Source organism: Sylvia atricapilla, chromosome 6, assembly GCF_009819655.1.
Source record: "Sylvia atricapilla isolate bSylAtr1 chromosome 6, bSylAtr1.pri, whole genome shotgun sequence".
Taxonomy (NCBI): domain Eukaryota; kingdom Metazoa; phylum Chordata; class Aves; order Passeriformes; family Sylviidae; genus Sylvia; species Sylvia atricapilla.
Window position 1 is genome coordinate 30,699,684 of NC_089145.1, and position 13,363 is coordinate 30,713,046.

General features: G+C 41.8%; 2 protein-coding genes and 1 long non-coding RNA gene across 4 annotated transcripts in view; 2 read left to right on the plus strand and 1 right to left on the minus strand.

Moving 5' to 3' along the window:
• Positions 1 to 2,589: 2,589 nt before the first annotated feature.
• SRP14 (signal recognition particle 14) lies at positions 2,590 to 5,703 on the plus strand. Its single transcript, XM_066321425.1, has 5 exons — positions 2,590 to 2,723; positions 3,129 to 3,201; positions 3,842 to 3,954; positions 4,495 to 4,527; positions 4,867 to 5,703. The coding sequence occupies exons 1-5, from the start codon at positions 2,700 to 2,702 to the stop codon at positions 4,954 to 4,956; spliced, it is 333 nt and encodes a 110-aa protein (XP_066177522.1). The 5' UTR covers positions 2,590 to 2,699; the 3' UTR covers positions 4,957 to 5,703.
• An 807-nt stretch (positions 5,704 to 6,510) lies between these two features.
• EIF2AK4 (eukaryotic translation initiation factor 2 alpha kinase 4) overlaps positions 6,511 to 13,363 on the minus strand; it is a 37,737-nt gene continuing 30,884 nt past the window's right edge. Inside the window, exons 35-39 of one of the 2 annotated variants that reach the window (XM_066321421.1) lie at positions 12,557 to 12,654; positions 10,521 to 10,589; positions 9,864 to 9,908; positions 8,627 to 8,751; positions 6,511 to 7,402 (exon numbers count right to left, since the gene is read on the minus strand). In XM_066321421.1, the coding sequence (XP_066177518.1) occupies positions 7,348 to 7,402; positions 8,627 to 8,751; positions 9,864 to 9,908; positions 10,521 to 10,589; positions 12,557 to 12,654 (392 nt within the window). In that variant the 3' untranslated portion in view covers positions 6,511 to 7,347. Of the gene's footprint in view, positions 7,403 to 8,626; positions 8,752 to 9,863; positions 9,909 to 10,520; positions 10,590 to 12,556; positions 12,655 to 13,363 lie in introns of those variants that run through there. The other variant, XM_066321422.1, reaches the window with a different exon arrangement.
• LOC136362676 (uncharacterized) lies at positions 8,750 to 11,538 on the plus strand. Its single transcript, XR_010743832.1, has 2 exons — positions 8,750 to 9,232; positions 10,557 to 11,538. It is a non-coding gene; the product is annotated as an uncharacterized lncRNA (long non-coding RNA).

Below are 13,363 nucleotides of genomic sequence, written 5' to 3' on the forward strand. Positions count from 1 at the left end.
TTTTTTTTTTTTTTTGGTGAGGGTATGGGGTGAAGGGAAAGACATCAGACTGAGGCAGGAGATAGAGTGAAAAGTGAGTATATCATGATTGGGAGTATCCCTTTAGCTCCTTCAGTGTTTGTTCAGCACTTTTTCGCCAGCTGAATAGCTTATTCCCTTGGAGTGTTGGCAGCCTTTGGCAAAAGTAAAGCTATGTCAGCATTCCCCTGTTCCATCTATTTTTTGGAAAGGAATCGTTAAAAATGTTCCATTTTCACCTTGTTTGCAAGTTGTGATTAAGGCTTCTCCCCCAATTAAATTGTGACATTCTGGCTTGAAAAACAACTTCAAGATTGGGAAGATAAGCTAACACACATGCACAGATGAAGAAAAAAAAACCCTTCCTTCTTTCTTGTGGAAAGAAATTCAGCAGTTCACTGGAGCCACTTCTTTTATTAGCAGTGAGACAAATATATTTTCAAAAAAATTGCTGATAAAACAACAGATTTGAAAAACATAAACTTCATGCAGCTCTCTCGAGTTCTTCAGAGCAGTTTCCTCTTTGTCCCTTCTTCTAGCATGCAGCAGAACCAGAGTTTTAGTGTCACAGATTCTTGAAAGGAATCCGCCTGGAGAGGTGGATGCCCTGTATCTTTGTACAGTCTCTGATGTGGCACCTACACCGCTTCTGACACCTCAGCTACATCAAGATGGGCACCACTACAGCCGTGGTGTCCCAAAGGTACACCTCAGCAACAGAGGTCGTGCCTAACAGGCTGGGGAGATTAAGGGAAAGAAAACTCTGTGGTGTCTTTCCCACAGGCACCGATGCTTTTTGTTGTGTTAAAGGTGTAAGAGAATAACTACATACAATGTTTCTCCACCTTTATAATGAAGAGCTGTGGCACAAAGAAGTTAGGAGAGCAGTTCACGGCAATGCAAGACTTCTCCGCTGAAGTCAACAGTCAGAATTCAGGTGAGAGTTGTAGTCCCTGTGTTTCAGCCACAAGACCACCCACCTTCTCTTTTGGCAAGCATGAGTGGAAATGTACTTCTGCCTTCCAGTGCCTGTGACCATTTCCAAGGGGGAGTATGTTGCAATTGTTTTAGTTTTTCCATTTCTGCTCTTCTTTCACAAGTTGCCTATAAAAACCTGCAACACTCTTACATTGTCCATGGTCAGGGCTCTCTTGAAAACACAACCCTACTCTGATTTCTGACAAAACAACCTCTTGTAGTCAGGAGTATGTTACGGCTTCTCCAGCAACCAGGCAGTGACTCCATGCATCCACCCATCTTTGCTTGTTGTTTGCCCACTGACTGCAAGCTGGGAGGGGCAGGGGCCATCACTTACTACACTTCTGCAGGGCTTTGGCCTATCAGTCCTTCCAACCACAGCACTGACGGAGTCCCCCTAGAATGCCTGTTTTCAGGAAGCTTCAATAACACATATTCCTTCTTTTCAATGAGATTTTTAATGCCATGAGAAACAATGGAATTTATTTCACTGAAGTCTTTCCTCCTCAACTGCAAATAGTACAAATTCAAAAGCATCGGGAGGATGATACCATCCACGATGTGGGAAAAATAGTGCTGGATCTCTACACTTTCCTTGACTCTAACATAATGGAGTTACCTTAATAACCTGGTAGATTTTCACCAACCATGGCCGTGTTGCAATCACCTATGTCTTGGGTATTTGTTTCCTTCTTTTTTCGTCAGCTTCATTTCTGTGTGTGCAATCACAGCACCCTCTACTGCCTCCCGCTGAACCTGCAAAACGACCGCGAGTAATTGTGGACTCTAAAAACGACTTTTGGAGTGACCTTCTCATTATCACGTGTTGTTTCATATACGAAACAACACCCCCACCAGGAGAATGATAACACCAGACAGTATTTCCATTTTGTCTAGAGCGTAGACCAGAGCCCATAAATGAACAGTATGAATTCCTCAGGGACTCAAGCACCTATCAGCCTGAGAGCAGTTTTCCCTTTTAATCTATCAGGCATTATCTTCCACTTTTGTTAGGTCCGTGGAGGAAAACTACATCTGTTTTCCTAGTGATAAGCACAAAAAGGCACTAGGCCACGTGCTACTTCTGTGCGCTCCTGCCCCGACTGCCACGGGCCTGACAGAAAACTCCAGTTACAGAATCCACCCCTCAGGAGCTCCAAGTGTCAGGGGTGTGAGGCGCTCTCCCGGCGCTGCCAGGCGCACCTTTCCCTGCTGCTGTTTTTGGAAAGCCCCCTGTTTTTCTCCAGGGGGTTGGTTCGTTTAGTCTCAAATCCCGCCCTCACGGCCGGCCTCACTGGGGGCGACGGGCCGATTCCAGGTGAAGCCTGCGAACGACTCCCGGCGCCGGGACGTGGACACGGCAGCACGTGGACTACGAACGCAGCTTCCAGACCCCGGGAGCGGGCGGGGCCGCTGGCATCGCGCTGGGCCGGGCCCGGGGGCGGGCGGAGCCGCTGGCATCGCGCTGTGCCGGGCTCGGGGGCGGGCGGGGCCGCTGGAATCGCGCTGTGCCGGGCTCGGGAGTGGGCGGGGCCGCTGGCATCGCGGTGGGCCGGGCCCGGGGGCGGGCGGGGCCGCTGGAATCGCGCTGGGCCCGGCCCGGGAGTGGGCGGGGCCGCCCCGAGCCCGGCCCATCCCGCGGCGCTGACGTGGCGCTGCCCCGCACTGCGCAGGCGCACGCGGCCCTTCCGGAGCGGAGCAGGATGGTGCTGCTGGAGAGCGAGCAGGTGCGGGGCTGCGGCCCGCCGGGACGGAGACGGAGGGAGCGACGGAAAGGGGGAGAGAGGAGGGCCCCGCAAAACTCCGCGGCGACGCTGGGCCCGCGTCAGCCCCGGCGGCGTGGGAGCCACTGCGGGGGAGGGGAGCGGGCGTCGCGGTTCCCGGGGGCTCTGTCTCGGCGCGGTATAAGCGCCGGGGCCGCGGGAGGTCCGGGGGGCTCAGAGCCCGTGTTCGGAATCAGAACCGCGGGCCGGGCCGCCCCCGGCTGGGACTTGGTGTCCTGCAGCTTGAGCCGAGTTCGCCTTTCCCCGGTGCTGCCTTCCGCGCGTGGGAGAGAGCCCGGGCCAGGCCGGGGAAGAGCTCGGAGCTCGTGTGATGGCTCCCAGCCACGGACGCGTCTCTTTCTCTTGCAGTTCCTGACGGAGCTTACCAGGCTCTTCCAGAAGTGCAGGACTTCCGGGAGCGTTTTCATAACGCTGAAAAAATGTAAGTTTTGAGTCTGTTACTGAATTAAAGAGGTGTTCATATAAATCTGATCTTTGTCACCAGGTATTTTAAAAGATTGTTGTAATCCAGGGTATCTGAAGACGAGCAGCCATAGGGACAAACCCTATGGAGCACTGGTGGCCCCACTATTACTGTTAGTCCTACAACTATTAATTATAGGACTGAGAATTAGTACTAGTACTGTTAGTAAAACTGAATTTCAAACTGCAGGAAATACTGGGACTTTCTGATTGTTAAAGTGGTTAGTTTTCTGTAAAAGGAGAGTTCTGATGTTTTTGTGTGTTCACGTTCCTCTGGTTCCTGGCTAGCTGACACTACTGAAGAGGCCATGTATCGAGGCAGGAGGCAGCAGGGATGAGCATTTAAAGTATGCTGCTGCTTGAGCAGGCAAGGCATACAGCACGTTGTAGGGAGGATTTACTTATTTTTTTCTGGCAGATACAGTTTACAGAACATATCCTTCTGGGGTTCTAGAGTAAGAGCAATTTGGCAGCAGTTTTACTTCATTTGGCCTGAAATTCCAAGGTGTTCTACAGATCTGCTCATGAGCAGTTTTTAACATCTCACATGAGAAGACATCTGTTATTTTTAGTGAAATAAAAATTCTTTCTCAATACAGATGATGGCCGAACAAAACCAGTTCCACGCAAAGGCCACGTAGAAAGTTTTGAACCAGCAGACAATAAATGTCTCCTAAGAGCAACTGATGGAAAGAAGAAAATTAGCACAGTGGTAAGTGACAACTTGAAGTTAGAAAGATCAGTAGCTCTGTGTGTTTTTTATTTAATGCTCCATATTTTAAGTGAAACATGAGAAAATGTTAACTGAAAATTGAAAACCTGACGTGTGTTTACTTTGAATGGGAGATTGGGAAAGGCTTTAGCTGACTTTAGCTCTGCTCTGTCATATGACACAAGGAAAAATGTTACCTCCAGAAATAGCTGAGAATCTGAGCTGCAGCATTTTTATGGCCCCACAAGTGAATCAAACCTTTCTTTGAATGCTTTTTCACATTATTCTCATTTGTAAACATGTGACTTAGGGATGAATGGCCTGTAGAGGGTTTTGTTAATTAAGGAGTGTTTTCAGTTTTCTAAATTAGTGAAGTGCTGTGACATACCACTACAGCACATTGACCACTGAATGTGGTAAGTGGATCCAATTGCTGCTAAAAAAGACCAGATGGTAACTGGTGGGTAAACATGTACTGATACTTGAATCTGTAATAGAATCCAGAGTTTTCATGGTTAACCTTCAGTATTACTTTTGTAGGTGAGCTCAAAGGAAGTAAATAAATTCCAGATGGTAAGTTTATGCCTTTTATTGCTGTTTTCTGTAAGTAGTAGAAGTGGTCTGTTGGAAGCACTGGACAGGTGTGAACAGGTTGATTCTGAGCTGAACTGCCACAGAAACTAACTTAAGACTACCCATTTATCTTAATCTGTTTAGAAAAATCCTGTTTTATTTTATCTGACCTTGTACATTGGTTTAGAAACACTATTTTCCTGGTGTGGGGTATAAGAGCATGATTCTCTGAGAAAAGGCAGATAATTGGCTATTAGTAATACATAAAATGTTACCTCCTGCATATTGTCATTTAAGTATTTGGAGTTCTTTTAAATGGTTCTAATTGTTTTTTTTCAGGCATACTCAAATTTGCTAAGAGCTAACATGGATGGCTTGAAGAAGAAAGACAAGAAAAGCAAGGCCAAGAAGAGTAAAGCAACACAGTGATGGGACAGTGTGCTACCATCACTATAATAGACTTGACCCTTGCTCAAAGCAAAGTCCATTTCTTTTTGAGTTACCACTTGTGCTTGGCTTTCCTTCCAGCAGGATACTGGGATGTGATCAGCACTCTTGATTAAGCTGAGAGCAGAAGTGCTTTCTTTGGGTTGTTGTATGGCAGGAGTGTGTACAGCATTATACTGAAATAGCTTTACACTCGGCTAGTTTGTACTTACCCTGCTGCTGTTCATACTCTGTGGTGTAAAACCTGTCTGGGGGGTAGCCAGGGTGAAGAGAAATGCACTGTGCCAGAAGCAAAACAAGACTCTGGAGCCTCAGTGACACGTGCCCACTTTTACAGATGAGCCTCAGTAGTTCTAGGGAAAGCAGGTGCCAATGTATTACCAGGAACAGCTGCTTTCCTGTTTCTGTCTTAGTCTGAGAGCCATGTCTCATGACACAGTGCAGACATCCCCAAGAAGACAGCCAGCACAGTGCTCGAGTTCTTGCAGAGCCTTCACTCTTCACTCAGAGCCTCCAGCTGTTTTGACCTGGGCTCAGGGTGGGGGGAGGGTAGGACTCTGCATCATCTTCCCTTCAGGCATGGCTTAAAAAGGCTCATGTCACCTGAACTTTTTTTTTTTTAAACATCATCCTTAAGTATATTCAGGGATATGAATTTTCTTTCCTTCATATGAGCAGATGTAAAAAGTAAATATGTAATTGCTCCTATTAAACATAATGAGAAATGGATTGGATGTAATGACTGATTGACTTGTCTTGGTGAATTGCTGGAAATGGCACAGTTACCTCTGCCTTTAGGATTGTCTAATGCTTCTGCTTTAGGCATTGCTATTAGAACCTTCACGCTTCTCATTTTTTTTTGGTCTGTCTTGCAAGTTACCTCTGCATGTTTTAACTTCACTTTCTTTACTAGAAGAAAGGGTAGAAAAAGTAGGTATTTACTAATGTAATGAGCCTGCAGCTGGCAGTCATTTGAGTTAGATAAAGGAAGAGGCGTAAGTTACTTAAAAAACAGGTACCAATGGGGGAGGGAGGGTAAACACCAGTGTATTTTCAGAACACCTTAACATTTCTGCATATTCAGCCACTGTTTTGATGTGAAATATAATATATAGTTAACTGTGTTTGCTGCTGCTGTTAATCATAGTTTCTCAGCTTCATTCTTCTTGATGGGGTTGTGTTACAGTTTAGCTTTAAGAATACTTCCGTCATTACTAGGACTTTAACTTCAAACATAATCTGACAACTTGGGTAAAGAAAGTTAGTTCAAAACTTTGGTTATGCCTCAAGCACAGGCAGGTTACTGTTTCTCTCTGAAGTCTTTGATTTAGGTTCTGCAAATCTGAAACGAGTGTTTTATCAGATCTTCATCTTGCAGAAGCTGCTGCTTGATATAAATGCAGAAGTACAGACAGGATAAGCACAGGCAAGTCAGGCTTGTAAAAACTCTCAGCCTGAAATCTACCATATTTTATACTTAAATTAAAATAATAGGTTAAAAAACCCAACCAAAAATGACACACAAAAGGCTTGTAATGGGTATTTCAATAAGGCTCAGCAGTTTTTATTACATAAAAACGTTTTAAAACATTCAAAAATGTTTTAAACAATTTGTTAAAGGTAATTATTTCATAATTCTAGAACTGACAGCTTGTTGCACTACTACTGTTGCATAAAAGGCATTCTGAAACTCTTAAAAAAATAGTTTTACATCTGTACAGCTGATTTGTGTAGCACAAGGAGTAAGAACTACATGATACTACTTATCTGTGGCTATAGTCAGAATTGCTCCTTAGTTGCCTATAAAACAGTTACTTGCACATTTTGAGAGCATTTAGTTTTCTATCTGTCATGGTTTTGGAATGTCGTTTTCTAGTTTAGTGCTCCAGTTGAATCCATGTGCCACTCCATTACCCCCTCCCCCTGCTGGTGGCTGGAGGGGAGAACTGGGCGGCACAGAAGGTAAAGAGCACAGGTTGAGGTAAGAATTTGCTGGAAACAGCAATGGGATAAGGAAACAGTAACAATACCAGTGGCAGAGGGTACAGGAAAGGTGAATGAGTCCACAGAAACACCACCACCCAACTGCTCCCTCTGCCATGCTGTGCCCACTGGGAAGGGACCTGGAAGACCTCCAGCAATGGTGTGAGGTGGTACAGATCAACCTCTGGGTCCTGCCCACGCCTGCTCCTAGCTACAGCAGTATTAACCCTGTCCTAGCCTGAATCAGGACAATATTATACATGAAATGCAATCTGGACACAGAAAAAGGCACTCAGTGCCTGTCTTGCATTATTACAGCTTTTTGAAATCCCTTTTGCCAAAACGCTGTTGTCCATTTGTAGAAGCATCCCATAAAAGATGCATAAAGTACTAAAACAAAACCTTGTATTCATCTCGGTAGCTGTACAGGATAAGTGCAGGAACCCTGCAGAAGGAAGGAAAAAAGAATTTTAGAATTTTGAAACTGCAAGTTTGAGTGCTGCAATTCCTGTAACAAATCCTCACAGTAAGATAGCAGCAAAGAGTTAGTAGAAAATCAGTCAGTTTTAGTTTGTTTGGCTGCGACTTCAATTTTTCCCTCATCCTCTTTCAATTGAGCTTGCCTGTTCAGTTTTCACTTTAGTGATCTGAAGGCTTATGGCTAAGTAGTGCTCAGGCCCCAAATGGGATAGGAAGATAGTCAAGGACTGTATTATATTCATACCCAGCACTGTATGGAGTATTATTTGTGTTCTGTTGCTCACAGCCTTGTAAGCCCCACGAAGAAAAAAAAATTCTTCACTTGCTATGTAGCTGCTGTAGCAAACAGCAAACCTGAAGCAATTTTGGTGCATCTAAGAAAAAGGAACCAAAGTTTTAGTCTTACTTAAAGGTTAAGTAGTACCTTCAAGTGGAACAAAGATTTTAAAAAAATGAAACTGAAATGAAACCCATAATTAGGCATAAATACCCAGGTCTCAAGTGGACCAGTACATACAGTGTTTGACAATTTGATGTTTAAAATTGGACATGCTGGTTGTGTCCAGACTATCTGTATCAGCCTTGCCAGAATCCAACAGGGAGACTGTGAGTTGAACATAAACGTTTTTATGCTTACAAGAGAGAAATGGGCTTTACTGTACATGTTGGGAGAGCATCCATCGCATTTTCACTAAACTGGGCACTCTCCCACTTGTGCCTGACTGCCAGCATATTATTTCAAAGCAGGAGCAATTAAATGTGCTAAGTGAGTTATAAAGAGCAAGCTGAGTTCCTCTCATCAGAAAAGAGGGCTTTCATGTAGCAGTATAGATAGGTATATTATATATGTAAATTTACATATATAGAAGTCTATGTACAGCAGGATACCTGACTGTACACAGTTGTCTGCTATTCATTTTTATTAACACAGCAGCAAGTGAGATCAAAGTGGCAATACATTCTAGAGCTTCTTGAAAAGACTTACAAAAATGAAGAATTTACATGGCCAAGAATTTACATTTTATTAGTGAGTGTTAGTGACCAGTCCTGTTTTGAAGGAACTACACACATTTCCTTAGTTTCTTTTTGCCTCAGGGTGAGAGAAAAGTGAAAGACAGGAGCATCTTCTAGTTTGAATACAGAAAAAATTGAGGCACTTTATGTACCCATAAGAGCTTAACAAATTTACCTCTTTTCCATTTTGAGACTGTAAATTTCATCACAAATTGCTTGTAAATATGAAGATCTCTGCTTGGGCCATCGTGACATCAGTTGTCTCACAGTGGCATCAAAGGCTTGTCTATCTCCATCAAACTAAGAAAAAAAATTGACAAGGAACTATGCTGGTCTTATACTCTTTTGTGAAGGAAATACTTCTCTCAGTAGGATGCAGCCTTCTGAATACTATATAATGTCAATGCTCTTTAATTAAACAGCTTTCAAACATGATGAATGTCAACAACAACTTCAACTTACTTAAAAAAAAGTCAAGTTAGTGATCTGTTTCTTAACACATTTCAGTGCTAAAAAAACATAAGCAATGAAAAAGGCTGTGTCAGCTTGGCAGGCCTGGACAGAATACAGTAACTATGATGTAATGGTGATCAAAAGTGAATGATGCAAGTGTGCACATTTTTTTTTTTTTTTTTTTTTTTTTTTTGGTTAAAGTAAAAGATGACAAACTACCTTCATCATTGATTCAGACTGGATGAGCTAAGTATTTTGAAAATGTCTTGAAATGTTTCACTGGGTTTTGATTACCAGACAAGCACAGCTTCAGAGCAGCAGGTAAAAGGTAGGAAAGTACTAAATGCACTTCCAGTAGGATGCCATTCTTGAGTTTGGGTTTATGTATGTTTTTTTTTTTAGGGGGTGGAGAGGCATCCATCTTTCTCTTAAGCTAGTGCTGTCACTGGAGAAAAGAAGAAAGCTTTTTCTTTGGTGTTGTCATCTTTCATGCACCACTGACCAGTTCCTCAGTTGTTAAAGGTGTCGATATAATATACACCCCCTTTATATCTTGGCTTCACTAAGGGATGTTTCAGCAACTGTACTTGTAACAATTGTCTCTGCATTTTGTGTTCTCCTTCATTAAGAGCTTCAAGGAATTCAAGGAATACGTTTGTTGAAACTGCTATTAATGCTTATTGGTTTCTGAAAAAGAGCAGTTAAGATTTAATTTTACATAACTATTCTTGGGGAAAAAACCTCAGAGCTCGGGATAAGGACTTCTTAATGTTGTCTTGTGTAACCTGGACATTTGACAGGAAGTTTTTTCTTAGCCAACCTCCGTGGGTAAAAAAAATCCTTTTAAGTTTTAAACTTGAAAGAAATCTAGAATGAGGGAGTTTTACACTTCTTTTAGAACAGAACTTACTATCTATTGTGTTCAGTTACAGTTCTAACAACAATACTTAATTGCTTACCTCTAATGACAAGAAGTGTATCACAGTTGCTTTTGGCAGATCAACCTGCAAAAATACCAAGAAATCAATACTTAACAGTTCACTGTTACCAGTTTGCCAACTACAGATGAGTTATACTGAAGGGAGTCAGACTTCCTAATTTCCAGAGAAGCATTCATGCTGCTAAATCTGGGAACTTAGTTTAAAATGATTAAAGCCTTTTTAACTATTCATGAAGATTCCATTATGGAAACGTGCACATAGGTGCAGGCAAACAGGCAGTTACGTTTCCTGAAAAGCATACACCATTTTAAAGTCCTTTATGACATGGTCAGTGAAGTCTAAAAGCTATATTACAAACAAGAGCTATGTTGGCTTAAATGGAAGTGCAAATCTAGCAGGATCAAGTTATTACATCTACCACATTAGTTGGTGTAATTACAGCTTAAGAGCTTACAACTAAATGCTTGTTAAATTTTATTCTGTGCAACTTGCATACACACAATTTGAGATACTTTTCAAGGAGCAGAGAAACAGACAGGGGTCTTATTTAACCAGAAGTTTGATGCATTTGGATATCACTCAAGTGAGGCAATTGGCAGTAGTTTTTTCCAGATAGGAATGGCATCATCCACTGCAATTAAGGATTTGGAATTCAGGTTTCTGCCAAATACTTACTGCTAAAATCTCAATCTCACTTGTTTTCTGTTGCAGGCTAGAAATGAATGTCTGAAGTCTTGTTTGCACCTGGGAACAAAAGATAGGTGAAAGTAAAATACACTGCTTGTGTGACATGTTGGGAACACTGATTCCGTATTGCATAGATGAGAACAAAAGAGGCTGCTTTAACAGGATGTAAAACTCCATCATATTAAACAAATGTTTAGTATAATTTTCTGTAAAAAATTCACAGTAATCCTTGATGAGCAGAGAGGAAGGAGACTGGGGCTGAGACACTCTTGAAGCAATGGTACACACCTGATAATTCTGGCACGGTGCTCCAGACAGAACAATGTGGATGCTTGCATAACTAGTAAAGACTGCCCTTGGTTTCTGGGTGTTAGATGACTTTCTAAGGAATATAAGAACCTGTGACTGGATGCAGTGAATCACCTCCAGCTAAAGGAGGATGGCTTTTGAAGGCCAAACCAAAATATGGGTCATGCCTTATACCACTTTTGTTCAGAGCAAGCCAGTGGTCCTGTAAAGGCAGCAGTTTACAAATGCAGTTGCAGCCTTGCATTATGTTGTCTTTTGTACTTTGGAAAAATTGCTTTTACATATTCAAAACCAGAAAATAGTAAGTTTGTTTAGCTCAGGGAGTAACATCCACTTCTTTATTTGGGTTCTGAGGAACTGTTAATTGGGGAGATTTTTTTTTGCACATCCAAGTTTGAACTGAAAAGGGGATAAGATTACAGTTCTGTTTTACCATGTACTCTAAATATCTTGACGCTAATAATGCTAAACAAGAAAACTCAGACATTTGTTTTATAGCATCACTCAATGTTTTCTATATTACTACAGTATCATGTTTTAGGCAGGATTGTAAGGGCTTTTTATTACTGTTTTTGTTTGGGGTTCTTGTGGTTTTTTTTTTTAATCTGCAGTTTTTTCTTAGGCCTTTAGTTTGAGGCAACACAATGAAATAAAGTATCTTTTACAAACATACTACAAATTAAAAGTATGATAAACTCACACCTTTGTGCTGGTTTTGTCTGGGGTAGAGTTAGCTCTTTCTTCACAATGGCTGGTATGGTACTGTTTTGGATTTTTGCTGAACACAGGCTTGATAACAGATGTTTTTGCTATTGCTGAGCAATTAAATCACTGATTAATTAAGGAAGCAATAGCTGGTACAAGACTATTAGCTACAGATGTAGGGATCAAACACTATTGTACTGAAGTTGGAAGAATTTTCCAACATCTTCCCCAACTGCTGCAGAGACTACCTAAAAAAAATATAACTTGTTTGATAACATACAGAGCCAAGGCCTTTTCTGCCTTTCCTAAGGCCATGCTGGTGAGGAAGTTGGGGGTGCATGGGACACTGGGAGGTGACACAGCCAGGACAGGTGACCCCAGCTGACCAAAGGGACATGTGACATCATGCTCAGTATGTTAAGCTGGGGGAAGAAGGGCATACATTTGAAGTGATGGTGTTTGTCTTCCCATTGACCATTACAGATGATGGGGCCTGTTCTCAGATGGCTGAACACCTGCCTGCCCCTGGGAAGTGGTGAATTCATTCCTTGTTTTGCTTTCCCTATTAAACTGTCTGTCTCAGTCCAGGGGTTTTCTGGCTTTTACCCTTCTGATTCTCTCCCTGATCCCACTGGTGGGGGAGTGAACAGGTGGCTGTGTGGGGCTTGGCTGCTGGCTGGGGTTAAACCACACCAATCATTGACACACTCCAGCCTTCAGGGAGGAAAAAAAGGGAAAGGGCAGTTCCAGAACCATAGTTCCTAGAAAAGTAAGATTTCTAATACATATGCACAATGACAGCTGAGGCGTAATGTCATGATAATCCTTAACATCCAAACTGTTAAAAAGGGTGTTCTTTGCCTTCAACCATTTGTGGTGTTCCTAGTCTTATTTTATGAATAAAGAACAAACAGGAATTTGTTTAAGTTAGGTGATAACGGGAAGTATGAATTCTACCATTCCTTAATTTCTAAGGATCTCTTCTGAAGACTTATTTGATGTGTGTGTACCTGAATTTCTTGACGGCGCCTGGCACTGGCAGATAATTTTTCAGGAGCTATAACACTAACGTTGGGCACTACAAGACTTCCATGTGATTCAAACCCACCTAAAATGCAAACACACCATTTTAGTTTATAGTATTTCTTTATAAAACAAGTATCAAGAAACAGAAAATCCACAAATATTAATAAGATAAAATCAGTGTAGCACAAGGATTAAAAAGTTGCTGAAAACCTCCAAAATCTGACAGGATAATGAGACATGCACATAAATTCTCAAACACTCACTTATGACTTTGAAGGACTGGTTGTTAAGACTAAGAAATTTGGTATTTTACATCACTGTTCCCTGAAACTAAGAAAAGGTTTCAAATGACTTGCATAATTTTATAAAGGAATGCAGTGCACCTAATATCAAACAAACAAAAGCCATTACAAGAATGAGGCAACTACTTAATGCTTGATCTCATAGCAGAATCACTGACAAAATGAAGAAGAAACCCCAGTTTCACCAAATAACAATAATTAAAATTTGAAATGGCTTATTTAGAAATCCAAATCTCGACTTCTGGTAGTCAAACACACAAACGCCTCAAAGTTAAACAAGGCCTCCCTTCCTGTGATCCAAAAGTGTGTGTGTGAAGTTGTTTCTTTAAAAATCACCACAAAACAAGTATCAAAAATGCCAAATTTTACCCACAGAGTAAGCACTTAGTATTATTCTTTATATACAAACTTATATTATCAAATTAAGGAATGCAAATCCATAGCTAGAAATGTAAAGGCATTTTCATTTGTAAAAAATGCAATTTTTTT

Bases quoted from the DNA above. Each gene is read 5' to 3' on its own strand.
- SRP14 (XM_066321425.1), top strand. From the start codon at position 2,700: ATGGTGCTGCTGGAGAGCGAGCAG. The intron at 2,724-3,128 runs GTGCGGGGCTGC...TTTCTCTTGCAG, and splicing joins TGCTGCTGGAGAGCGAGCAG to TTCCTGACGGAGCTTACCAG. The intron at 4,528-4,866 runs GTAAGTTTATGC...GTTTTTTTTCAG, and splicing joins AAGTAAATAAATTCCAGATG to GCATACTCAAATTTGCTAAG.